This window comes from Camelus ferus, chromosome 4, assembly GCF_009834535.1.
Source record: "Camelus ferus isolate YT-003-E chromosome 4, BCGSAC_Cfer_1.0, whole genome shotgun sequence".
Taxonomy (NCBI): Eukaryota; Metazoa; Chordata; class Mammalia; order Artiodactyla; family Camelidae; genus Camelus; species Camelus ferus.
The window spans coordinates 10,619,955-10,646,775 of NC_045699.1; the positions used below are offsets into that span (position 1 = coordinate 10,619,955).

General features: G+C 40.0%; 1 protein-coding gene across 4 annotated transcripts in view; it reads right to left on the reverse strand.

Moving 5' to 3' along the window:
• Positions 1 to 24,773, reverse strand: part of NFX1 (nuclear transcription factor, X-box binding 1) — a 57,206-nt gene extending 32,433 nt beyond the window's left edge. For 2 of the 4 annotated variants that reach the window (XM_006182707.3, XM_014557619.2), the window contains exons 1-9: positions 24,616 to 24,768; positions 20,631 to 21,635; positions 13,616 to 13,774; positions 12,254 to 12,331; positions 8,578 to 8,683; positions 6,257 to 6,328; positions 4,447 to 4,586; positions 1,836 to 1,935; positions 1,535 to 1,752 (exon numbers count right to left, since the gene is read on the reverse strand). In XM_006182707.3, the coding sequence (XP_006182769.1) occupies positions 1,535 to 1,752; positions 1,836 to 1,935; positions 4,447 to 4,586; positions 6,257 to 6,328; positions 8,578 to 8,683; positions 12,254 to 12,331; positions 13,616 to 13,774; positions 20,631 to 21,635; positions 24,616 to 24,640 (1,903 nt within the window). In that variant the 5' untranslated portion in view covers positions 24,641 to 24,768. Of the gene's footprint in view, positions 1 to 1,534; positions 1,753 to 1,835; positions 1,936 to 4,446; positions 4,587 to 6,256; positions 6,329 to 8,577; positions 8,684 to 12,253; positions 12,332 to 13,615; positions 13,775 to 20,630; positions 21,636 to 24,615 lie in introns of all 4 variants that reach the window. The other 2 variants (XM_006182708.3, XM_032477563.1) reach the window with 2 other exon arrangements.
• Positions 24,774 to 26,821: the final 2,048 nt, after the last annotated feature.

The following is a 26,821-nucleotide window of genomic DNA, read 5'->3' on the forward strand; positions in this document are numbered from 1 at the left end:
CTATCCCCAGGTCTGTTCATACTGATAACTACTGTCTTTCTCTTGCTCAAGTCCCTTTACATTATCATTTCACGTTTCCTCTTTCTCTCATTGACAACAAGCTATCTTAGCCTCAGGATAGGATTTCTAGTCATTATATATGAAATTCTTACAAAACTGACCCACGTGCTTTCTGAAGAAGGAAGATTTTTACCATCCTTCTTGAATTAGAAGTCATTTGATCTCTATTTCACAGAGCTTATCTGAAGATAAATTTTTACAGTAGACACAGAGAAGCAAGAGATGATTGATTTTCCTGATGTGGTTGGAACATGTATTAAGATATGAGAAGGAAAAAAAAAAGATATGAGAAGAGAGCATTTCTCCTCTATACATAATTTTAAAGTCAGAATGACAAAAGGAATTAGGCAGAATGCTCCTACTGTACTTGAAAGAAATGTGAAATCTTTCTTTCTGAAAAAATGGATACCAAACCTGAAGATTCTACCTTTACCACAGTTAGTTATAGAAACACCTTGCTTACTCAGACTCATTTATGCACTTTCATTTTTCTAAACACACAGCTTTTGAACACTCACTCAGGAGAGAAGTTGCCAAGTCGTTTCAAAACTGTACATGTACATTTCCCAAGGACTGCCTCAGAAAGTCTCAATCAGAAACTCAGACTATTACTTTATAGCTAATTCCAACAAAGTTTTTCTAGTTTCTATATCCAAGTAATCAGAAGCCCCAAGTCAGAAGAAAGGGAGAGTCACTAAAGGTAGGCACATAGGCATACTAAAAGCACTGACAAAAAAAATAAACAAAAGCTTTAACAAGTAAGGAAAACAATTCAACCTGTACATTGCTACGGGGAAATTATCTGAGAAACCTCAGCAAGCCCTGAGGGAATTACTGTACTCAGAGTAATACGAGAGCTGAGGTTCTGGGAAATGATGAGTCTGGGTCAAACAAGGGGAAAGAAATTATCTTCGGTAACCTCTGTCTAAAGGAAGAAGGGAATGTAAATTTTAGAAAAATGTCCATCTACAATGACACTCAGGAGGTGTTATCCTCAGCAAGATGGGAAACTTAGCTGTAGAGAAGCTTGCTTCTTGAGTGGTTCAAATGGCTGAAGTTTAATTGTACTTAAAATTTCAGTTCTTAAACATCTCACCCAATTATTTAAAGATGTTTCTATTATATGAAAATGCTTTTAAATACTTGCTGAACCCTAAATTAGTAGTAAAAGGATATCTGGCACTCATACTAGTATAAGCTACTAAGAGAAATCATCCCCTACCCCTCTAAGTAGTATCCAACCAAAACTGTCCTGAGTTGGCAATAAAACACTCGAATTAGAAAGAGAGATCAATAGGGCAAGTGTGAGTATACTTTGGGGAGGAAAGAAAAAGTGCCCACACAAATTTGATCATAATATTTAGCAAAACCTCTGATACTGTAACTGAAATTATATACTACTTTGCCTGAGTAGTCACTGCTGCCAAATATTTACATTCACTTTTTTAAAAACAACTCTGTGCCTACTAGTTACCTAAGGAACCACAAGGCAGAGGCTTTCCGCACACTTTTCCACATGAAGGGACAGGATCCATGCATGTTTTCCGACCACTACTTCCAAGTTCTAGCAACTGGCTGAGAGGAGTCTGCCCACAAGGGCAACAGCGCACCAGCTGGGGGAGCCGTGGGCATAGCTGGCAGGGCTGTGGGTGGCATACTTGAGAACACGTATGGTTCCCACACTTCAAGTCCCTGTTAAGAAAAACAACAGACTGTTACATAATTGTTGCATAACATATAGCTTTATTCTAACTGAGAAAAACATAAAACCTTACTTGCCACATATCTTTAAACAGCCAAAGTCCCCAAATCCATCAGACTTTCCTACATCTGTTCCACATAACACATCCCGGGAGGTGCTGCCACAGTAGCATACTTGAGGACATAATTTCAAAAACAAAAGATTAGTTATCTGTACAGGTGCTTAAAATATTCTAAGCAATCTATTAAGAAGACAGAAAATGCTATTTATTAGTGTTGAGCAGACCTGATGCAGAAATAAATGTGGCTTATACAGCAGCTCTAAGACCCATTGAAGAGCTTTACCATAAGCAGAAATAAAAAAGGCCTTGTCAATATCTCATGGTGCCCCTGTAGCACATCCCAACATGAGCATTAAAGTGAAGCAATCCTCTAAGTTAAGAGACTACTCTGTGGTCCATAAGGCCGTGGTTGAAAACCATGGATCGAGGGGTCCCTGGGGTCCTCTGCAGATGCTGCAGGAGATAGAAGTTAAACCGGTGGTAGTGATGGAGGAGGTGATGACTGGATCCCATCCTCACTTCAACCAGGCGGCATAGATTTAATACTTTATACCCTGGGATTCACATAAAATGCTCGGAAAAAGTCTCTGTTGCTAAATAAGATATTTAGAAATTAGCACAATATAAAATCCGTATTAATTGTATTCTACTACATTAAATTTGAAGTAATCATGTCTGAGTATTGACAATGAGTAAAAAGTGTTTCAAATAACTTGAGACTTATACTTTCTAGATAGAGAACCCAGTCTAACATCTTTAGATTTTTCTGTGTGTTCAAGGAATAATAGGGTGCTTTATTTCTTCAGATTGGCAACAAATACATGTTATGTTTAAGGAGTTACTTTCTGACAAATTAGTATGTAACAAAGTCTCATAAGGACTATTTTTCATCAGCTTACATAATTTTTCTGGTAAGTGTCACTTTACATTTTCAGTCTATAATGAAAACTGTCACTAAAGACTCAAGAATCTTGATTTTTAAAATAAACATTTAATATTCCAGTAAGTACATGTGCAGTTTCATCTCCTGTTCTAAAACTTATTTAATAAAGACTTATTATATGAATTAATATAGATGCAGGAAATGCAATCACTACTGGTGCAATCACCATTGGTGAAATAAATGAATTGTTAAATAAATCCTAGCAATTGGGAGCCTCTGTGAGCAAGCTTTCATTTGCTAAGTTTCTGCTCAAATAGAACAGAGGCTTTTTTTTCCCCCCACAGAGGTATAAGACAGCTATGAATCAAAAAAATCAAGGGTCAGAAAAATTGTGACAATAAAAACAAAGTGAAGCCCCTGATCAATCAGGAGATAATTTGAGTATAATACTAAAACAACTCTACTATGCTTAGGCATGAGACAGAAATATGAACTTGTGACAGAAGAGTTGAGTGGAGTTGCTGCTAGTTAAAGATTATTAAGGAACCAAAGACAGTCTGCAGGAAGGTCTCTGTTGTCAGCCTGAATCTGTTCAGCATTTTAAATCAACACATGAATGAAGACCCAGAAATGCTTATTAAACCTCTAGATAGGGCTGAAAGTACTCCTAAGAGAATTACAGTTCAAGAAGATAAATAAACTATACTGATGGTCAAAATACTTTGCTAGACATTTAATATGGACAAACAAAAAGTCTTCAACTGGTTTTGAAAAATCAGCTATGTACACAAAAACAGAAAGAAAGAGACTGAGATTCATGCAAATTCGACAAAAAAGACTTGGGTGATTTAGCTGAGTAAAAGCTCAATATGTATCAAGAGCCAAAAGTGGTCCAGATCAAAGGGACTCTTCCACACCACAACCTGTACTGCTAAGCCCAAAGTGCCAACATATACTTAACCTGCCTTATCTCAAAATGGATTTGAGGCAGCATATAAGGACATATGAAATAAATCAAGAGAACATAAATTAAAAGATGTAAAAAGATAAACAATGGTAGGGAAATAGAATGAATCATTGCTAAGAAATACGCACTATAAAGACAAACATTCGGTCAGTTATACAGGCTTCATAAGATAAAAAGAGATTGATAGTCTTTGAGGAAAAGTGACTATTCTTGAAACTAAGACCAGACAGGAATTTCTCTGAAGAGGACCCATAAAGAGAACACTGAATGATATATGGCATAGTGCCCTACATAAAAAATCCTTACAGCATACATCACAAAACACTTCATAGGGCTATTTCTTATTGTTAAGTGCTAACATAAATCAATAGTATCACACCCGAGTAAAACTTGATAAAAAGTCTAAGTCTTAAAATCAGTTCTTTCATCTTTATTCTTTTCCAAGATTATTTTGGCCTTTCTGGGTCCTTTTCAAGTAGTTAAAGAAATTTCCCAAGCAGTTACTTTTAAACTCTATTTTAAACTCTATTGTCCAAATTTTAAACTCTATTGTCCAAATTCTATAGGTCAATGACCTACACTACTACTGTGTAACTAGAATAATAAAAACTATCTAACCATTCATATATATACAATTCTTTCTACCCAAGGTACCAGACCTAATAGACTCTTTGTGACTTCAGGCTTGAAACAAATCCATGTCATCGAGACAACCATAAATAAGGTTCCAGAAAAGTACCCAAGTACTGCTGGCTGGTGTGCCCACCACTTACCCTGGTTCAATATGATACGGCAAGGCTGGCATTGACCCCCATGGCACAGCTCAGCACAGTGGTGCTGACCACAGTTCAAAACATTCTCACAAGGGTTAGAACAGTGGACTGAGACAGCCTGACCACAGCGAACTGTGTGCCTGTAAAAATAGCAGATGTAAAGACAGCATTAGTCTAATGTTGGATATTGAGTTCCTATTTGACAGCTAATCTAATTTTCCTCCAAAACCTACTAAACCTTTCTCTTGGCCCCGCTTCCCCTACTTTTCCGGTTTCCCTCCTCCAGTCATTTCCTCAATTACTCTTCCTTTCTCCACTCTTTTCTCTTTTCTCTCCTTTGCTTTCCTTATTTCTCATTCTGCCTTTCTCTCTCCCCTATTTTCTGACCAGTGAGGAACTGAAGGCTATTTCAATGAATTTGTTACATGTGATTTCTTCTCTGAGTTGAAGCAGTATGCAGGAGACTGGAGCTCCCACAGTATCTCACAGATGCAGATAGGGAGGTTGGAAGTGTAGTTATAATGAACATTCCTGGAATGAAAGCACAATGGCACCCTCCTGGGACCTGGCACTCTGGCATTTTACAGCTATAATACTTAAGAACATACTGTATGTAACTTTGATTCAGCATAGGGAAATTATTCTGGCTTTATTCTAATAAACTTCCTGATTTTGCTGACTGATTAGCTAGAGAAGGATGTGAGGCCAGTGCTCTTAGACAAATGCTTTCAGGTTTCTTTCCAGGGTAATGGTTTAGAGCTTGGAGTCTACTCTCCCACAAAGAGTTTTATCCTATCCCCTACTCCCACTTTAACTAATATTTTGTTTTAAAAAGTCACTATTATTTACATAGATTATCAGTTTCCAGTGATCAGCATCACAGCCAACATCAACTCCTTGAAGAAGACACCAGTATTTCTATCTATGGTAAGAAAAATGAGGCTCAGCAAGAGCAAGCAACTTGCCCAGGTCAACAAACTAGTTAGTGGCAGAGCCCAAATCTGACCTGGTCTTTCTGACTCAGAGTCTTTGTACGTGACTCTCAGACCACACTGTTATCTTTATAAGTTCAGTAAACATTTAAAAAAATGCTATGGATAAGGTCTTATCAAGAGAAAAAGAACGTGTGTGTGTGTGTGTATAAATAACTGAGTCACTATGCTGTGTATCAGAAACTAATATAACATTGTAAATCAACTATACTTCAATTCAAAAACATTAAAAAATTAAAAATGCTTATTATCACTGAAAATCTGCATGATCCCATCTTGTCTTATGGTTCAGAAACCATTTATGGTCTTAACTGGGCCTCAGAGGCACTCCACAGCTATCAGTGATCCTTGCACTGATGAAGCAGAACTTGTACTGTAATGAAAACAGAGCGGGATCAGAGGGCTACTAATTATTTCATTCAACGATATTCACTGAAAACTTCCTGGACACTAGACACTATGCTAGGCATAGATAAGTGGTCTCTGCCTTCTGGACCTTAGCAGGCCTGGGTTCAATTCCTGGTTCTTTCACCCACTAGAGAGGTTAAGAAGAAAGTCCCTATCACCTTGGTATTTGGCCTGAAATGGGTAATCTCACTATGATATAACTTTTTAATCACTTATAAGACTGCAAAACAGGATTAAGGCAGGACAGGAAATTATTATTGACAGAAAAGTACTATTTACACCTACCACTTATTAATGGTGGTAAATAAATACTATTTGCACCTACCTACTGATCTTTTATTTTAGAAATTCATACATAAATCATCAGTATGGAAACATAAGTCTTCTTTGGAGTACAATTCTAACTTTACCTGGTCCGACCACATTCACATGTTTTAGTCATAAAGGCAGGGCAGGGTGGGCAAGGTCCAGGATGGCAGAGACTGAAAAAGAAATCCTGTGATGAATAAATCATACCCATGTATCCAGACCTTTTCAAAAAGCTGCCCCAACTGGGCCCTAACATGGCCACAAACAAACTTACTATGAAATGTTTTAGTATTTGTCTAAAGTTGATTATTAAACTATTTAAACAAAGATACAACACTTTTATATTGAAATAATTGACAGCATTATCATCTTAGACTATTTAACCAGAAAAGTAAAGTCCAAGTCAAAATATTGGTTTTGTTTGGGTCTGACAGTCAAAGATAATATTTCCAAATATGGTCTTGGCCCACTTAGCAGTGTGCAGGGACAAAAAGAGCTTGCCAGCCAATGGAGTCCTTTAGAGGATCAGAACCTGAGCACAGTAATAAAGCTCAAATCTGCTAGGTCCGTGAGAAGTACAGAGATTTTCTCACCAGAGAAGTGATAACCAGGTGATGAGCTAACAACAAGAACACTGAAAAGGAGGGTAACATGAGGGGAGGCATGCTGCTAAGTAACAAAAGGGAAAGGGACTCATGGAAAGAGCTGGGCTTAGTGATATGCTACAGGTCAGAATTAGGCCTCTGAAGAGAATGCTTTTTATATGAGCTATGATATAAAGAGACCAAAGAAAAAAAAAATCACAAAATGGAATTATATTTACAAATAAATACTGCTCTCTTCAAAGCAGATACCCCCGGTAAACCGCACATCTGTAAAAAAATACTTAAAACAATTTGGAAATTTCTATGAAAACTTTTTTGGGGGGCTGCAGGGGCAGCTACAATCACAATCCTTGGGGAATTAAAAGCCAATCAGAGCCAAGTCTAATTAATCAAGTGGGTAATAGAATATGCTATAAAAACCAGGTATGCCTATAAAGTGGTCTGGTTGGATTTTTTTGTGTGAGTCCTAAATCAGTTATAATGACTCTTTAAACAGTGAAAACAATCCAGGAACATGTGTCAAGGTGACCCATTTTGACAGGCAGAACCCACAGGAGACATAAGTTTAAGCATGCTTCTTTAAAGATGAGTATCATTATTTAATAGTTATATTTCACATGATATGCCTCAACCCTTTCAGGTAAAGCTATTTTCATGGTTGCATATTTAAATAACTTTAGACTGATAGATAAACTACTGGTCAGGTGTGGATGATTCCAGGTTATTACAAGTAGCCCTGAGGCCTGAACTTAACCCCAGTATCCCATAACCTTTACAACAGTGGTTTGCAACACTGGCTACACATTAGAATCACCTGGAAAGCTTTTACAACTACAAAGGCTCTGACCCATCCTCAGGAGACTCTGATTCAATCACTCTAAGGTGGAGACTGCGTGTTGGTGTTTTAAAAATGCTTCCTAAATGAATGACCACCTGATCTGCATCACATTTTGTGTTCTCTGGTAGTCATGACAGGGGCCCATTTCTGCTGAAGGCTTTGAAAAGATAATTCAAGCAGAGGATTAATTTCTCCTCACTAAAATTTACTTAAAATGCCCACTAAGGGAAGGAACAGTTTAAATAGATGAGTCCCTGGGTTCTGACCTATGGAAGCGGTCAAAGGAAGGGGGAAGGCGTGCTGACTGCCCAGCAGATGGCAGCCCAGTCTGAACAGCTCTCCCCATGCTGCTACTCCCCAGCACCACCCCCACTCTTGATCACAAGACTTCTGGTCCAAGCCTTGTTCCATGCAGAAGCCAGATAACAGCAGAGGCAAGTATAACACTCTGATGTCTGTTTTACTCTTAGATTTGGGTAATAAAAGCAAGTGTTACCAATTTTTGGCCACTTACCACAGTCTCTTAAGTATACCAACTCTCTGTACCGAGTCTCTTTAGTGTCTTAGATAAATATTCATAGAAATCTGTAACTGTTTTTTGATCATATCGTTATTATCTTACAAGTCCAGAAACTGAGGCTCAGAGGAGTAATTTGTCCAACATCACATAACCGTTAAGAGATGAACCTAGGAATTAAACCTTTGAAGTCAAAGCCTGTAGATATTTGCTATTTGTAACTGATCAACTGTATTATTGAGCACTTCTCTCCTCATGTGTAAAATGCAGATGATAAATATCTATACATCACTGGCCTGTAGTAAGGATTCAAAGAGTCAACTTTTGTAGAGTAGCTGGCACAGAGCAAGTGCTCAGTAAGAATACCACACTGTCGTTCACCCAGTCCTGTTACATGCTAACTAGAGCCACAAGCAAAGCATGTTCACCAGAAATCCCCAGGGTTCTAGCGTTCCAACTTACAGGTTACAGGAATGTGGGCAGTCCTGGCCAGGCTGTTTCTTTCTACAGACCTCACCACAACTATGTGGAATTTCATTTCTGCTCCATTCAGGATTCTTTACCTTGCCTAAAACATATCAGATTACAGAGTCAATGGTACAAACTTCAACTGAATCCTAGACATTAATGAGATAATACAATAAAGCCAGACAGCAAGAAACATCAGTGTGGTTTTCATTAGTTCAACCAAACACATTATCTCACATCCTAAAATAAAAAGTTGAATGTAACACTACTTATCAAAACTTCACTGAGCATGATAAATTCTGGATTACCAGGAAAAGACAAATAAAAAGTCATTTTTACTTATGAAAGTGCCATTTTGACTAATGGATACATTTAATCTAAGTTTTTAAAAAGCCTGCAAGGTAAGTCTTCTGTAAATGAGTCTTTGAATTGATACGGGAATATCTACTGTAAAGATCAGAAAGAGAGAATAAGGTAAGAGCAATGGGGGAAAGAAGCAATAAGAGATGGAAAGGTTAAGTCTCCTGTAGAGTAGGAACTCGCCTATACGAAAGCTATAATGTAGGCATAAAAGGGCTAAAATTTTATAATCACCATCACTGCATAATCTTCAGTAAGCATCTTCCATGAACTTAGCACAGGGGCAGGAAGAGTAAAACCGGGGTGTAGGACTCCTTGCCCTTGAGGAATTCACTTGGGCAACTTACATCCTAAATGAAGCCTGTTCCCAGTCCCTGGCCTCTGCTTTTCTCTCTCGCCTGTCTCTTTCAGAAATTCATTTGTGCAGTGAGGTTCAACACACCTAAAAGCAAATGATTCCAAAATCTGCATTTTCTGCATTGCCCTGAATCCTCAGTTTCAGTCCTGTATGTCCAACTGTCTAGTGGACATCTGTGCTTGGGGTTTTACAGTCACTTCAGATTCCCTCTAACTACAGTAAAAGTTAGCATCTTCCCTATTAAACCCCACCCTCTTCAGGGTTCCCTATTTCTATTAGTGACAGCATCACTGTCAGAATCATACAAACTCAAAACTAGAGCTATCCTCCTTTTTCTTTCCATATTTTAATCACCAAATCTTGTCAATTTTCCTACATACTGTATCTCACTTCACCTTCCCCTCTATGCCTGCTCTTGCCTCTCTACTGGCAGAACCTCATCTTAGACTATCAGAAAAGCTTCCCTACCTATGTGCTTTCTTGTCCCAGTACGGTGCCCTAGTTTTCCCCTACCATCTTTCCCTGACTCCACCTCTTTTCCCTGACTCTAAATGATGTTTTTTTCCCTCTTCATCTGCCAAGGTTCTGCATTTTCACTCCTTATCCTTTCATCTACTGCTCTCAACTGTGGCTATCATCCTTAAACCTTGACCTTTCTTCAAATATCCCTAACTCCATGTAGAACATCTCTCACTAGATGTCTTACTTCTCCAACTCACATTTCTAAACCGAACTCACTGTCACCAACAAACCTGGTTCTCTTGACCTGCCCTTTTCTGTTCTTGGTATTACCATTCCAAAAGCATAAAATTCTGGAGCCACATTTGGGTTCTTTCCTTTCCCATTGATGTTGATTCCTGTTTACCTTTGAAATCTTGTATACCTTCCTTTTCTGTCCCACTTTAAAACCCATAACAGACTTTTATTCTTCTTCATCTGGGTTATTTTAAGTCCCCAAACTGCTTAGGTCCCAAAATACTCTACTCACTGTCACCAGACTAATCTTCATAAAGAAGCACGTTGATGCCCTCAGTGGCTTCCCACAGCCAGACAAATGAATTCCCAATGTCTAGGTCTGGCACCAAGGAGCCAGTCCTACCTCTCCAGTCATCTCCTACTCCTCCATCTTCATAGATCCTGGGTTCCATAAATGGGTGACTTCCTCTTCTCTCAAGAGATCCTAAGCTTTCTTGATTTTAAACCTAGTTTTCAAGACCAATTCAATTCTTTTTCATGAAGGGTTCCCTTAATCATCTAGCCAGATCACACTCACCTCAAAGAGCTCCCAGACTTTGTTATTTCTAGTAGAACATCAAGTTAACTGTGTCTTAAATCTTAGAGCATGAACTCTGGGAACTCAATAAACAGTCTCATTCCCTTCTGTTTCTTCATGGTGACTGGTATATTAATAAGTTTTCAATAAGTGTATTAAACTAAAGGTCTTGAAGAGCAGAGTGAGGCAAAGCCCTCAGGTAGAATAAGGCCATTATTTGTATTCCCATACCATTCTACCTCGTTCAGTCACCTTGACCTTCACTCTACATTCTTCTACCTTCTTGGGGTCTCATATTCAATTAGTCAGTTGAAGGCTTTAACAAGATTTTTAATTTCATTGTGGTGCTTTATGTTTAAAAGTCCTTTAAAATAAGGTAATTAATCCTTGGCATTGGTCCTATTTATCCAACTTTCAATTGATCTCTTGCTTCCAGTTTCATGCTGCCTTTCCAGTAGCATATTCAGGAACATTCATTTCTTCAGCTAATACTAATTGAGTATCTATTAAGGTTCAGATTTTGGCAATAAGACACCAGCAGATTCTGGATAATAGTGGCCAAAGTGAGAGAGGAGATAAGAAAGGGAAGCTTCTTTTAGAAGAGGATATTTGGGGTCAGACCTTAAATGATACAGTAGATGAAGATTTAAAGACAAGAAGGAGAAGAACACTGTATATAGTTGAATTCAAAAAGATAATTGAGTTCAAAGTTAAACTGTTGATGGTTAATGATTGACTCTTGGTGAAAGCTGCCAGTTTAGAAATGGGAAAGGAGAAGTATGAACAAATTAGTTAGAAAAACAAAGACAACATGGAGAAAGAAACAGAAAGAGCTTGTCATTTCAAGAGGGGAATGGTCAAAGCAACAGGGGCTATTGTGCAGCCAAAAAGGTTAAGGAATTATAAATCAGCCCTGGATTTGGTCTGGAAAGGGATATTGATGACTTCTGAATATAGTTTCAGTGAGGTAATGAGGACAGAAGCAAAAATGCAATGGTTCAAGGAGGGAAACAAACGGTTAAAAAACAAAACCTGAAAAATCAACAACCAGAGGGCGAAGGTTAGCCATTAAAAGACAGGCAGGAAAGACGGGAAAAAAAGGACATGCAAGAAATAGGTTAGCAGCAGGGATGAGCATCTGGATCACGGAAAGTTGTTTTCCTAACACATGGAAGAACTGAGCTATTCAAAAACAGGAAGAAGTATTCCATAAAGAGGGAGAGCAAGAGAACTGAGTTTGTAATGCTGGTTTAAAGAAAATCTCTTTTTATTAAAAAGACCAACGACTGATTTCTTGGATTAAAATAAAGTGCACTTCACCATTATTCTTTACTCATGCTGCTCAAATCTGGAGTTTCAAAGCTGTTACAGTTAGGGGTGAGAAGAAGCCCATGTCTGTACCTGCCTCTGCCATCTGGTCAGCTCTGACCTAAAGCTCCAGCCAAGGAGACCTGGTGGGCATGATGAGAAGGCCCATCTCCAGAACAATCTGCCAAGCACACGAAGGCCTGTGACTCTAGCTGTGCAACAGACCACATGCATATGTCTTGTAGACTTCTGTAGCTTTGAGGTCTTATTAGTAACTTCTAAAACATGCCCAGTACACCACCTTTCCTGGGCTGGGAGCTGAGATACAATGCACAAAGTGGAAGAGACACCAGCGTACACAAAAAACTCACCACAGAAACAAGTATAGGTATTAGGAACATGGGCAGAAACATTCTGACATGCAGGGCACCTCCAACCACTCTGGCCATCTGTCAAGAAAAATGAGAAGAAATCAAAATAATTTCCTTACAAAAGCACATGTAACTAAAAAAAATTAAATCTACAGGAAGCCGTAATATTGAAGCTGTGGTAGTAATTTCTATGTTAAGGATATCAGACATTTAAGAAACAAATTCACAATACTGAATGCTTTGCTTAAATACTGCATTTAGGCTTCTAAGGACTTCAAGATATTGTGAATAAAGTGGGTACCCATTTTGTTCTATTTTTTAAAATTGAGATATAATTAACATATGACATGTATAAGTTTAAGGTACACAAAGTGTTGATTTGATACAACTATATATTACAATATGATTCCCACTTTAGGTTAGTTAACACCTCCATCACTTCATATAATTAGCATTTCACTTTGTGGGAGGATGTTCTATTATTTTTAATACCAAAGTAAACATGATCTGAATGTTGGTTTGAAAAGAAATAGGATGAAATATTTGAGTACACATAGGAAAATCCAGGTGTCTTAAATTGGAAGAGCCACAGTTCAGAAAGTATATTGTTGGCAACACTTGCACTATCTATAAATGTTAGTACACTTTGGGAAAAGCCCACAAAATACTATGGAGAAGATCTGTTAAAAGCAAAACAACTTCAACATCCTAAGGGTAAAGTAAACAATTGCTTTCTATAAATTTTCTAAAGCAAACTATACAAGAAATGTTTTCAAATAAATAAGCTAAAATGATATATAGTACATACGTAGTACAACACAGGAAGTATAACCAATATTTCATAATTATAAATGAAATATAACCTTTAAAAATTGTGAATCACTAGTTGTACACCTGAAACTTACATAATATTGTACATCAACCATACCTCAAGCAAAAAAAATTGTTTTCTAGAGTTGCTATTTGGATAAAAGCTACCATTTTCATTAAAAATGACTGATAATGTTGTACCCTAGAAATATTTTAATATTGTTACGTTTAGCTGGTTAATTTAAGATTTATAGCTTAATAGGGGGAGGCTATAGCTCAAGGCATAGAGCGCATGCTTAGCATGCATAGTCCTGGGTTCAATCCCCAGTACTTCCTTTAAAAACAAATAAACAAATAAATCTAATTACTAGCCCCTCCCCCCAAAAAAGATTTACAGCTTAATAATGACCATTCGGAATGTTATCAGGGCAACATGCTTTCCCTGCAGATAAAATATTCAAGAGGAATTAAATAGTATTTTTAAAGCTAAGTTTAAAACCCGAACATATCAAAAATGGGAGAACAAATATGCAGAAGAGAGAAATGACTGACCTGCTTGAGATGCTGGAGACCTTGCCCATTTCTTTATGCAGTTCAAATGAAACACGTGGTAACAGCTCTGACAACTCCACACTGGGGCTGTGACACGAACCAATTCACAGCACACCATGCACTCATATTTTTCTGTAGTTAGCTGTTCAATTAGAGAACCTGTTCAAAAACCAAAACAGATAAACACAGGAAAACATTCTTTACTGTAGTCAACCAAGAACCAGCAAGGCATTTGAGAGAAGAATCAAATGTAGATGTTTTAAGGGACGTCTGATTCTGAGTAAGGTGGTTGTTTAGAGTTTGAGGCTTGGAAGGGGCAGGAATATGTGAGGTAGATGACTTAAAAAGTAGACATTCTGGTGGGGATTCCCACAATTGAGGAAACATTCTTAAGAAACTGCCCAGGATCCAATCAGAGTAGCCAAATGCCCCTCATGACACATGGCTTGAGCATTCACAGAAGCAACGTGCTGCAGTGCCTTGCTTTGCCCTCTGTGACTCTGGGAGGCTCTGAATCTACCACATCTATGGACTCAGGCTAGGGTGGGGCTCGTGAAGCTGCAGTGGTCAGGTGCAAGAAACCTAATCTTGGACAGGTTCCAACAATCTATGGCGGTGAGATGGTTCTAGGAGATGCCCTGAAAGTCTTTAGTTGATTCATTCAACAAAGATAGGCTTGGCGCCTAACACAGCCCCATGGTAGGGTTACCAGACTGAGGTACCATTTTACAGATGAAGAAACTGAGACTGAAAGTGGTTAAATCAAGATTATATAGCTAGAATTCTAAAAATCAAAATTCAAACTCATTGTTACCTGACTCAAAGGCTCATATTTTAATCATTCCATAATATTAGCTTTCTAAGATTACTTTGTTTGTCCAATTCAATGCCAAAAGAAATACAGAACACCAAGTCTGCAAGCTCTGGGAGGCAGGACCAGGGCCTTGTCTGCCTTGCTCACTGTAGTATTACCAATGCCTGGTATATACCAGGTGCTCAGTATTATCTACCAAATGAATGGATGAAGGAGTGAGTATCATCTCATCTGTTCCATAACCTCTCTCCTTTGAAAGTTTCAGGCGTCAGTAAGGTTTCTGGGATAGCTCTTTCCCACTGGGGAAAGCCTGGAATAAAGATACTTTGAGGGGCTATTTAAAGGGAAACCCACCTGCTTTAGATAGACATGAACATATCATAAAATTGAATTCTATTATAAAAACTGAGGAATCAGACTTAAGATTCTTTCTTAAAAGTAGGTTAACATTTCTGAATAAGAAAGTTAATTATATTTCCTATCAGTTATATGTTATATGTGGGAGATTCTGGAGGGGTAAGTTAGCTAAGAGAGAGCTCATTAGAGAGTGTGATTGTGTTTGAGCCATCTATATATAAAAGGCTGACTGGGGCAAAGGAATAGTCTGCAAGAATTATACTTGCAGTGAATTTTATAGAAAATGCCTATTGACCACTGCAGAACAGAACCAAGTTAGAAGTAAAAGACACAGAAAGGTAAGTGAAGTATAGAACGCACTCAAGAACACTAGGATTAATTCTTGTTTTGATTTTTACCCTGAAGATTGTCTTTCTGTTTTACTGTTTATTAAGTTTATTGCTTGTTAATAAATATTGTTTTATATGTGATGTTTCTAAATACAGTCACAGTGAAATCTGACCACTAGGATTCCCATACATTTAGTTATGTGGTGACAGCCATCAACTTTGAATAACCTACAAATTACCGCTAAGCCCTTTCCAAAGGCTATTGCTCTCGTCCCTGCTGGCTCTACCTTCAAAATATATCCAGAATCCAACCTCCGCTGCTAACACTCTGGTCTAAGCCACGATCCACTCACCTGGATTATTACAATGGCCTCCTAACTAGCCTTTCTACTTCTGCCCTTGCCTACTTCAGTCTATCCTCACCACAGTAGCCAGAGGGAGCCCATCAAAATGCAAATTAGGTGACGCACTCTTCTGCTCAGCATTTGCCAATGGTTCCTACGTCACATGCCTGTAAAACCAAAGTCCTTACAGTGGCCTTCATCACCTCCCAATCCTCACTTGCTATTCCTCTTTCCCTAGGTCACTACTGAGATGACACTGGCCTCCTTCCTAGCCCTAAAGTGGCAGGCAAATTCCTGCAGGCAGGTCTTTACAACTTGCTATTCCCTCTGCCTAGAATACTTTCCCCTAGGCATCTGCACAGCTCAGTCCTTCTCCCATTTCAGTTGTTTACTCAAAATGGCATCTTCTCAATGAGGCAGTCCCTAGCCCCACTTAAAAAACTGGAACCAACTCCCTCAACATTCTATTTCTCTACACTACTTAAATCTATCTACTGTAGCATATATTTTACTTATTTTACATTGTTTATTTCCTAACTCTATACTCAGAATGTATATTTCCTTGAGGGCAGAGATTTTTTTCCTACAGTGGTGTCTGGGGCATAGCAGGTGAGATTTGGAGGCTAACAGATGACAAAGATAAGGAGACACACAGAAGGTGACGGGAGATGAAAGCTGATGTAGCATTATTTTCAAAGGAGCAGGGATTCTGATACAAAAGCAGAATACTGGTACAGAAATGACACTGGGGAAGGAGTGCATTCTTCCCTGCTTCCAGAAACTAAGGTAACAGGGATAAGAGAAAAAAGTAGGCTCTGAGAGGTTGTAGGGAAAGTGGTGAACTGAGAGAAGGCCACAGGTCCATTACGAGCAGGAGTACAGCAGAAACAAATTAAGGATATGGCGGCGGGGGGGGGGGGTTGTTATCACAGAAGGAGGGATCCAGACAGTCTGGAAGAACTGGGGCCATGATAGGTTCTTTCAGTGCAGAGTGAGAGTAAGCAAAGCCCACTCTCAAACAGCCATGGAGACCTATTTGGGGTAATCCTCCTTCCATTCCAGTCAAGCTTTCACCCCCACCACTCCACCAAAACTGCTGTTATGAAGACCAATAACCCTCACACTGCCAAATCCAACAGTCAATACGCAGTTGTCATCCTTCTGTTCCTATCAATAGCATTGAGCACAACTGATCACTCACTCCTCCCTGAGTTCTTTTATTTGATGTTTAGAAAATTCCACTTCCTAGTTTAGTTGCTACTCTCTTCCATGTCCTTTGCTGGAAACCCATCTTCCAGCCAAGCCTAGGAAGGCTCCATCCTCAATCTTTTCTTCTCTAACTACACTCACACCTTACATGACGTCTCCTAGCCTATTAAACACCATCTCTAGACTGACTGACAATTCCCAAATTTAATCTCCAGTCCAGATCTCTTCCCTGAATTTTATATCCAATTCCCTACTTAACATATCTATTTGGTAGTCTGATTAAGGCAACTCAAATTTAACAAATTTAATCAAATCCTTGATCCTTCCTGAACAAGGAGGACACAAAGCAAAACATACATGAAAACACCTTTTCCAAAAAAGAGAGACTAAAATTGTCACAGATCAGAGGAGACTAAGGACATATGCTGACTAAACGCAAGGTGGTATCCTAGACTGGATCCTGGAGCAGAAAAAGAACATTAGCAGAAAGACTGGTGAAATGCAAATAAAGCCTGAAATTTAGTTAATACTATCATAACAATGTCAATTTCTTAGATCTGACAAAGAACCAGAGTTGGTTACATAAGATGTTAACATTAGAGGAAGCTGGGTAAAGGATGTATGGGAATTCTCTGTACTATCTTTGTAATCTTTCTATAAATCTAAAATTACACCAAACTAAAAGTTTTAAAAACAAACACCACCATTTCCTCTCCCAGGCATTACTGCTCCAGTGCACAAGTCTAGTCTTCCGCTTGCTCGGGCACAACACTCTTGGCTTCATTCTTGACTCCTCTCATTCTCTTGCATCCAACATCCATTCTATCTGCAAATCCTGTCAGTGTTACCTTCCAAATACATGCAGTATCTGATTCTTACCTCTTCCACCACTGCTACCCTAATTCAAGTTTCCTTCAACTACCTGAATTACTGCAACAGGTAGTAACTCTTCCAGAGAGCCTGTTCTCCACACAATAGGCTGAGTGATCATTTTAGAATGTTTGTAAGATCATGCCATCTTTTCCCCAAAACCTTCCAGCTGCTTCTCATTTTCTTACTTAAGAACCAAATCTAAGAGCCTCATGTGATCCAGCCCCTGTGATTTCTCTGACCTCCTGCCTATTTCTTCATTGCTCACAATGCCCCCATCTCACTTCAATCTAAACTTGCTTCTCCTTCTGCCTGAAACATTCTTCTTCAGGGAGCCCCATGGTGCACTTCTGCACTTCCTTCTGGTCTCTGTTTAAATCTCTCATTAAAGAGACCAACCTATGTAAACTAGTGCCCCTGTCACTGTCCTCTTAACCTGCTTTACATTTCTTTTGAGCTCTTAACACCACCTGACATATTAAATATGTAAGTGCTTTCATCCTGTCTTTCCTACTAGAATGTAAATCCCATCAATGCTGTATTCCTATTACCTAGAACAGTACTTCGCACACAGTATTTCCTCAGTAAATATGAACAAAGTGTTCTCAAAAATATGTTGGGATGTGAGACCAAGAGCGATTTGTTATGCAGAACTCTAACGTGGACTCCAAGATTCCTACCTCCTGGTGTGCATGCCCTATATAATCTCCTGAGTATGGGTGGACTTGATCTAATCAAGTGAGCCCTTTTATAAGTCTAGTGCTCAGAGACAGAAATCAGACAGATGTAAAGAATCTGGGGCAGATGCTTCCCTGTAGGCCTTGAAGAAGCAAACTACCATGCTGTGGAGAAGGCCACATTGTAAGGAATTGCTAAGAGTGACTCTGAGCCAAGAGCCAGCAAGAAAATGGGGAGCTCAATCCTATACTCATAAGTATTCAATATCTTGCAATACATAACCTTAATGAAAAAGGATATAAAAACGAATATATGTATGTATAGGCATGACTGGGACAGTGTTGTACACCAGAAACTGACACATGTAACTCACTATACTTGAATTAAAAAAAAGAAATTCTACACTCATAAGGAACTAAATCCTACCAACAACCAGTGAGCATCAAAGAAGACCCCACACCTCAGATGAGATTGCATCCCTGGCCAAATTTAAGTCCTATGAGAACTGAGTAGAAAACTCAGCTAATCCACAATCTTAACCTACAGAAAACTATGACATAGTGAAGTTGTGCTATCTTTAAGCCATTCCATTTGTAATTCGTTATGACGAGACTTGAGAATTCAAGAATAACTCTGATTTAACATTGCCTTGGTTCACACACAAGCTGAGGTCCCAAGAAGGGCTGCCTGGTGAAGCATATGAAAACCAGCAGAACTAGAGGCCAGTGTGAAAACAGACCCAGGCAGGATTAAGCTGGATGTCACATTAAGCTGGAGGGAAACAATGGTGATGGTCCAAGAGGAAGAGCTGGCAGAATGAAGTTAGTTAGCCCGGATAAAATATACACTCAGGGCAAAATGAGAAGTCTTCAAATACTGCGAAGAGCTATCTGCAATGAGTGGGAGGGAAACCGAGGAGAAAGACTAGCTGCTGTGTTGTTCCAGAGGACAGAATTTGAACTATGGGATAGGAAGTACTTACAGGAAAGAAGTTTTCAGTTCAAAGTAATGAAGAGGCCTCTCTCACTCCCTCGTCCTTGGAGATGGCCCGCACTCTGTCTATGGAGTGTGTATCTACTTTTATTTTAACCTGAGCACAAAACTGTAACACCTCGTGGCCTTTCTCTTGCCTTCTGAGACAGCCTGCACTCTGTCTATGGAGTATGTATCTCTCTAAATAAATCTACCTTTACTCAAAAAAATAAACAACAACAAAAAAGAACAAACAAGCTAACAAAAAACAAAGTAAGGAAGAACTTTCTAACAGCCAGAGTGGAGTACCTACTGTGTTCTAAGAGCTGTGTCAGGCAACAGAGATATAAAAATGAAAAGAAAGATCTAATCTCTGCTTTTAAGGAGCACATAAACTATCGGAGGACACTGACACGTAAACAAGTGATTGTTTCCCGTGGTTAGTGCTGTAACAGAAGTATGTGTACGTAAGGGAAAGACGTATCACAGGGGTGGAAAAGATCAGTGCTATCTGTAGAGGTGAGAAAATGTTTCCCGGACATGTGGCTGAACTACAGCTTTTGAAAAACGAGTAGGAATTCACCAGTGAGCTGAGTGGTAAAGTCTGGACAGAGGGAGCCACAGATGCAACAGCATGGAATGCTGAAGCAGCACAGAGCCTGAGGGATAAAATGCAGTGGGGACTGAGGCAGCAGCAGATGGGGCTGCTGAGTGAGGCAGAAGCCAGAACGGTAGGTGATGAGAAAAAGCGAACAGAATTAAGCAGGGGAGTGACACAGTTCAATACATGTTTTAGTAAGATCGCTCTCTGACACTGATGTAAGAGGTGAATTGAAAGAAACTGGAGATGGCAAGATTAGTTAGGAACTCTTGCAGATGAGCAGGTAAGACACGACACAGGCTGGAACCAGGAGAGGCAGTGGAGATGTTACCATTCTCTACTTGAGGTTTCACAATTCAAAAAAAAATTCTCATAACCAAACATCCATACCACTCATACCTGCACTTAAAAAATCCTTACTAGCAGGGAGGGTATAGCTCAAGTGGTACAGTCCATGGTTAGCACGCATGAGGTCCTAAGTTCAATTCCCAGTACCTCCTCTAAAAATAAACGAACCTAATTACCCACCCCACCCCCACTAAAATAAAAAAAAAATACAATAAATAGTTTTTTAAAATCCTTACAAAATTCCTTATTTGTTAAGAAAAAAAAATTCCTTACTTGTATTTGCTTATGATATTTAAAAACTAAGTAGGTGGTTACCTACTGGGGAGGTGGAGCAGGTGGCGGCAGGACCCAGGCAGATGATGAACAAGGACAGAATAAGACTTTCTACTGTGTACCTTTACATACTTTCTGGTTTCTAAATTTGTGACTGTTATAACCTATTCAGAAATTAAGATTAAAAAAAAAATATTTCCACCCATCTAGGAAGATTTACCTGTGTGTGTTTCCACATTCTTTAGCATGTGGTTCTGTTTGCTTCGGGGGAAGGATGCTACTTGAGCATCTTGCCTCCTTACAGCACATTTCTCTGGGTCAACCCTTCTGGAAGACTTATTGATGACTGCCAAATTCCCACTGTCACCGGCAGATTTTGCTGGTCTTTCATTAAGATGATCCTTTGGAACAGAGGTCATGTTGTTTCTGGATCCTGCATTTATCTGTCGCTGGCCCTCCTGTTTTGGTGGATTCCTGCCTGGTCGCGGCCTGGCCCCCTCTACTTCCCAGGGAGGTCTTTTCTGTGGGTGTCTTCTCTGCTCGCTGCGTCTGGCCCCATACCCATCTGCTACTCCTTTTCTAGAGGATGTATCCGAAGAATCAGGGTGGATAACCACCACAGGTTTGGTGTTTTCAGGTCCCACGTCCTCAGGTTTCAGAGTCACTCTGTTACCCCACTCACTTTTGAGTTTCCCCTTGACTTTTGGTCCTCTACCATAGCTGTATACAAATTGGGTTGCTTTTTTGGGTTTTGCTCCTCTGGGATCTGCACCAACAGTTTCCTTCTCACTCTCAGAAGGGCTGTGGTCTCTGGGGTTTGCCCCACTCTCTGACTTGACCATGCTTTCCAAGCTAATTGCATCCGAGGTCTGGTCAATGAGACTCTGTGCTCTCTTGACTCTGATATGCTGCTTTTCACTCTTCAGTTTCTGCCAAGGTTGATTCTGAAGGCCATGGCTCTTAAGTGATTTATTAGAAGCAAAGGATTGGAAAGAATTCTGTTGACTTTTAGGTTTGCCTCCTGAAGGATGATAAGTGTGCTGAAGAATAGCAGAGATGTCATCATAAGGGACTTGCCTGGAAAGGTGACAGGGAGGTGGTGAACTGTAATTTCTTCTACCGATCCTATTAGAATCTAGTCTCCTTTGACTCCCACAGTTTAGACCAGAATTTTTTCTCTCCTGAGGAATGAACTCAGCAGCATCCGTATTGAATTTAAAAGTACCTAGGACATAAGTAATAGACATGCAAGAAATTAATTGGTTACCCATTAAGCCCCAACGACTCTAAGCCATATCTAAAAGTTATTTTCCTAACAACTTTGTATAGAACAGTCTCTTCATAAGGCCTGTGTTTCCTGTGAAGGTGTTCAAGGTGCTTGTAGAAGACAGATCATCCCATGTCCAGGAGCCTCACCAACAAACACTGCTGAATTGCTAAGTAATTGCTCACCCGGGCCATCAGGCATTTAAGCATTTATTTTACCAAAAAACGTAAGTTCAGCAAATAGTTCAGGGGTGAGACATCAATCAGTAGGTTCCATGTGGTCTTTCAAAACTCTAAGGTAGCATTGTGTAATATCAAGTAAACTGGCTTTGAAGTCAGCCAAAATCAGTTTAAAGTCTGGCCCTCCAACTCACCATATGAGCTTAGGAGGATATCACTTGATTGCTTTTAGCTTAGTTTTCTCATCCATGACAAAAGTTATTAATACTATTTCAAAGGGTCATTGTGGAATTTAAGCAAGATTTCATATAGACAGTACATAGCAGCAGCCGAGTGAGTATATCCCATTTCTTCCCCCCAGGAATATATTTCAGATTTTCCATACATAATCTCTGTAATATGGTCCAGAATCCCAGAGTCTCCAAAATTAAGCATATGCCCCTTCAACCTACTCATCGCCTCCCTCCCCAAGATGCTTCTTTGTATAGTGAACTCAGTCCCTGAAGTCCAAAGTCGAAATAATTTGCCTAAGGATACAAACCAGTCAGTAGCAAAGTTAGAACTATGTGTAGCACAAAGAACATTCTATGAACTGATACTGCCCAGAAGCTAAGTTTAAGTCCTTGCCCACCACTTATTGTGTCCTTATGCAAGTTACTTAATCCCAATTTTCTTACATGTAATGGAGATAGAAGAATTCCCACATCAAAGAGTCGCTATGAAGAGTAAAGCAAGTAACACATATAAAGTGGTTAAAATGGTGCTTTATTATTCCTGTTAGTACTACAGACTATCTGAAACACAGACCTGACCGCAGATGGGTGCAGTGCTCAACCTGTGGGTTTCAGGTTTAAAAAAAGAGCCCTAACATTTATTAGGTACTTAACATGTGCCAAGCACTATTCTAAGCACTTTGCGTATGTAAACTCATTTAATCCTTATATTCTTGATGAGAAAACTGAGACAGAGAGAGTTCGTAACTTGCCCAAGGTCACAGGGGTATCCCAAAGCAGATTTTGGATTCCACCCCAGGCTATGTGGTCCTAAAGACCACACTCTTACATTACACTCCACTGTCAGAAGTTGGGTAGCAGGTACCATAGAAATATATACTTAAGAACTGAGTGAGATCATAAAGGTCATAGGGTAACCTCTCACTCACTCCAGAATTTGTCTTGAAAGCTTTCACACAGGCAGAATTCCCAGGATGAGGTGAAAGGCCTTACAAAATGGCAAGAGGATTAGACAAATTCAGAAGGTGGCAGAGAAGGTGTTCCAGAAACTTAAAAGATAACATAAAGGTGAGAATAGGTAGATTAGACCAAATGGGTTTTGTGTAGTCTTCTGCTTGAAGAAGCAAGGTTGTAAGAGAAGCAGGAAAAGGGTCAGTAAAGTTGTCCAGAATAGCCTGGTAAAGGATAGGAATAGGATACTTTCATGTTAAGCAGTAAGGAGTTGATGTAACTAGAGAATCAAGACAGGACAGCACCTACTCACATACAATATACACTCCACCAGACATAAGGTAGTAGGCAAAGCCCTCAGAAAGACCCTTAAGAGACATGAGGAAGGGGGAAAGGGCACAGGAAAACTGGACACAAAGATCTGAGACACCTTTATATTTTTACTATTTTAAATAGCTGGAAGTTACTCAATAAACAGGATGTCTCCAAGGCTTGGCTATAGTGCAAGTGGTACCCTAGATCCAGAATAACACCACAGCAGGTAAGCAGCAGATGGGTGGAGCAGAGTAAGGGGAAATCCAACTGTAGAGTATAGAGTCCAAGTACATATATACACATATACTCTTCTTGGTGTGCCAACAGCTGGTAGGTAGCAGTAGAAAGACTCAAATTAATGACTATTCACAAATCTTATGCTGCATATCCCTGCTGTTTTTCAAAAAGAGTGGGTCGTGAAATCAAATTATGTAGTGGGTTGTGACAAATATTTTTCCAAACGAAATAGGTAACAGAGTGTATTGCAGATAGTAAGGAAAACCCCTGCTTCCTGAAACTTTTGGTTCACTTTTTTATATTTACGTCTGTGTGCACTGAGGCTACGACGTAAAATGTTCCTTTTCGGTCACTGTTCAAAGACTTTGGAAAATAACGATCTAGGATATCCTGAAGGAAGTGGAAATGGATGTTATACTAACAGCCAAATGAGGTTGTCTCTACACAGAGGCAACTCCGGGAGAGGAAGTAAGCTAATAATTGTGAAACAGGTTCAGCAGCGGCGGGAATCTTCACAGTAACTGACTTTCAAACTCTTAACTCAAGGATTAGGAAAACGAGACTCAGTCACAAAGCGAGTTCGTGGCAGGCTAAGATTGGAAACCATGTTGTTCGGCTAGCGCCGGCGCCGCCACTCCAGGGACGCACGAGCATATATACCTCAGGCACAGCGTGCAAACCCGCCGAGCGTCGGAAGCCCGCCACCGTCACGGGCCGTGACCCGGCCGACGCCTGCCTGTCGGGTAGCAGTGCGGCCGTTGCCCTACAAGGCCAGGATAAGCCCTGGAGAAGGCCGGACACACTCACTCTCCCTAGGAACCCAGCGGCCGGACTTCACGACCCAGTGAGGAGGGTTGAGAACTCGGTGCACACGACGCGCGTGCCTAGGCCCTTCCGAGGCACTATCCCCAAGCCTAGTACGCGCCACTCTCGCGATACGAGTGGCCGAAGCTCTAAGACTCCTCAATGACCCAATATCCGCTCCCCGTGAGGGCCCCAGTCCCGCGCGGGCCAGGACAGTACCTGAGACAGGAGGCGCCTCCGCCATCCCGTGCCGCAACACCTCAAGCGCGCCCTCCAGCCCAGAGAGCCCTGTCACCCGGTCACGTGCCCTGGAGTTCCGGCGCCGCGAGAATATTCGCAGCTGCGCGCCTGGTAGATGGCCGCCGAGGTTGCGCGGCTTGAGTCAACACTGCGGCGCGTCCGTGACGTCAGACAGGCGCGCCGGCCGGCCGACTGTAGGAGGCGGATAGTGCTTGTCAGGGGCCCTGACTTGCGTGATCTATGATTGTTTTTCTTTTGAGACTCCCTCTGTTCTCCTGCTACGATACCCTTTTCCCCTGTCACCCAACCAGCTTCACTGGTTTACTGGAGTCACCCCAGACATCACCTCCTTACTAGAGTAGTTCAACCGTAGGGTTAAAAATAAAAAGTCAAAAGGCTATGTGGGATTAAAAAAAAAGCAATCTGGGAAAAAAAAATGCCTGCAAAACAAACAATAAAAAGCTACTATACAAAGCGCTCTTAACAAATCAGAAAACGATAGAAAATTTTTTAGAAATGATAAAGGACTTAAACTGGCAGGTGACAATAAAAAATAGCATGGATGCTGAATATGAGGGACGAAGTTTGGAGGCACTGAAAAATTTTAAAGCACAAAATTTTAAGTGAGTGTGTGGAGTTACTTCGTTTGCGTGTTTTGCTGTCGCATTACTAACTAGGACACAACATTTACGTGTGAAGGATCTGCATTTGTAAAGTAATTCATTGGTCCAGGCTTCTCTTAGAACACAAAATAGTCATTCGTTCACATGCATTCTAACGCTTATTTTGTTTTAGGCAGTGCTTTAAGTGCTGGAGGTTAATAGTGAAAAAGACAAACATGGTCGCCCTCATGAAGTGTATTGTCTAATAGGGGAGGTTAAAACCAAGCAATTTTTATTTGCAAGCTAATAATTTGCATTATGAAAGAAATAATCAGAGTAACAGTGATACTTACTAGGATCTGCTCCCGAAAAAGGTGGCCCACCTTCTTTGAGTAGAAGGACAGATAAGAATGGTAAGCTACGTGAAGATTCAGACAGAGGGAATAGCGTGTGCAAAAGATACGAGGAAAGAAAGAGCTTGGCGTTCAAGGTATTGAATATTTGCTAGAGAACAGTGAGCAAGGAGAGTGGCACTATAAAACTGGGAGGTAGGTAAAATCACGTGGATCACCTGCAGGCCATGATAATGAATTTTATTCCAAGAGCACTAGGAAGTTATTAAAAGGTTCTAAGCCAAGAAGTGGTATTGTTACCTAATGGAACCTGGGCCTGCTTGCCCAATATGCAGCAAAACCAATCTAATGACACCAGGCTGTGGTGAGGGAAAATAAAGCACTTACTGCAGGGCACCAAGCAAGGGAGTGGGAGACAAGCTTCAGAACCACACCAACTTGGTCTCTGAGTTAGGTGGTTTTTTTATAAAGGGGAAGATAAAAGAAGCTGGGGTTAATCATCATCTTGTGGTGGGTGGAGGGATAATTTGGGAGTTCGGGGTTTGCAGATACTAACTACTATATATAAAATAGATAAACAACAAGATCCTACTATATGGCACAGGGAACTATATTCAATAACTTGTAACAGCGTATAATGAAAAAGAGTATGAAAAGGAATATATATGTATAACAATCACTGTGCTATACACCAGAAATTAATGCAACATTGTTAACTGACTATACTTCAAAAAAATTAATATTAAAAAAAATTTTATTAATTAAAAAAAATCATCATCTTGTAACATTTCTGTGACATTTCTTAACTGTATTTTGGAGAGTCGGGATGTCTCTTGTTTACAAGTCTCTCGCCAGGTGGTCCATGGCTTGGGGAGCTCATCTTGTCCCAAGTTTATACGTTAATGATGATATCTATAATAGCAATTTTAGCACCTTAACAATGATACTGACAACAGCTATTTTAGTTACCTGACTCTAGTTGATTAGCATTCAATTAGCACATGATTGAGGTCAGAGGGGAAACAAGAAAGGGAATAAAGTTTTGGATAGAGAGATTAATCATGAACTCTGTAAGGGAACTCAATTTTAGGGGGACTCAGCTTCAGTGTCTGATTTACACATAAAGACTTTTCATGCTCTCAGAGGAAGACTGAATTGTGGGAGAGCGAGAATAGAAGTGGGCTGACCAGTTACATTTTTGTATTATGATAATGCAGAAGATAATAGTGG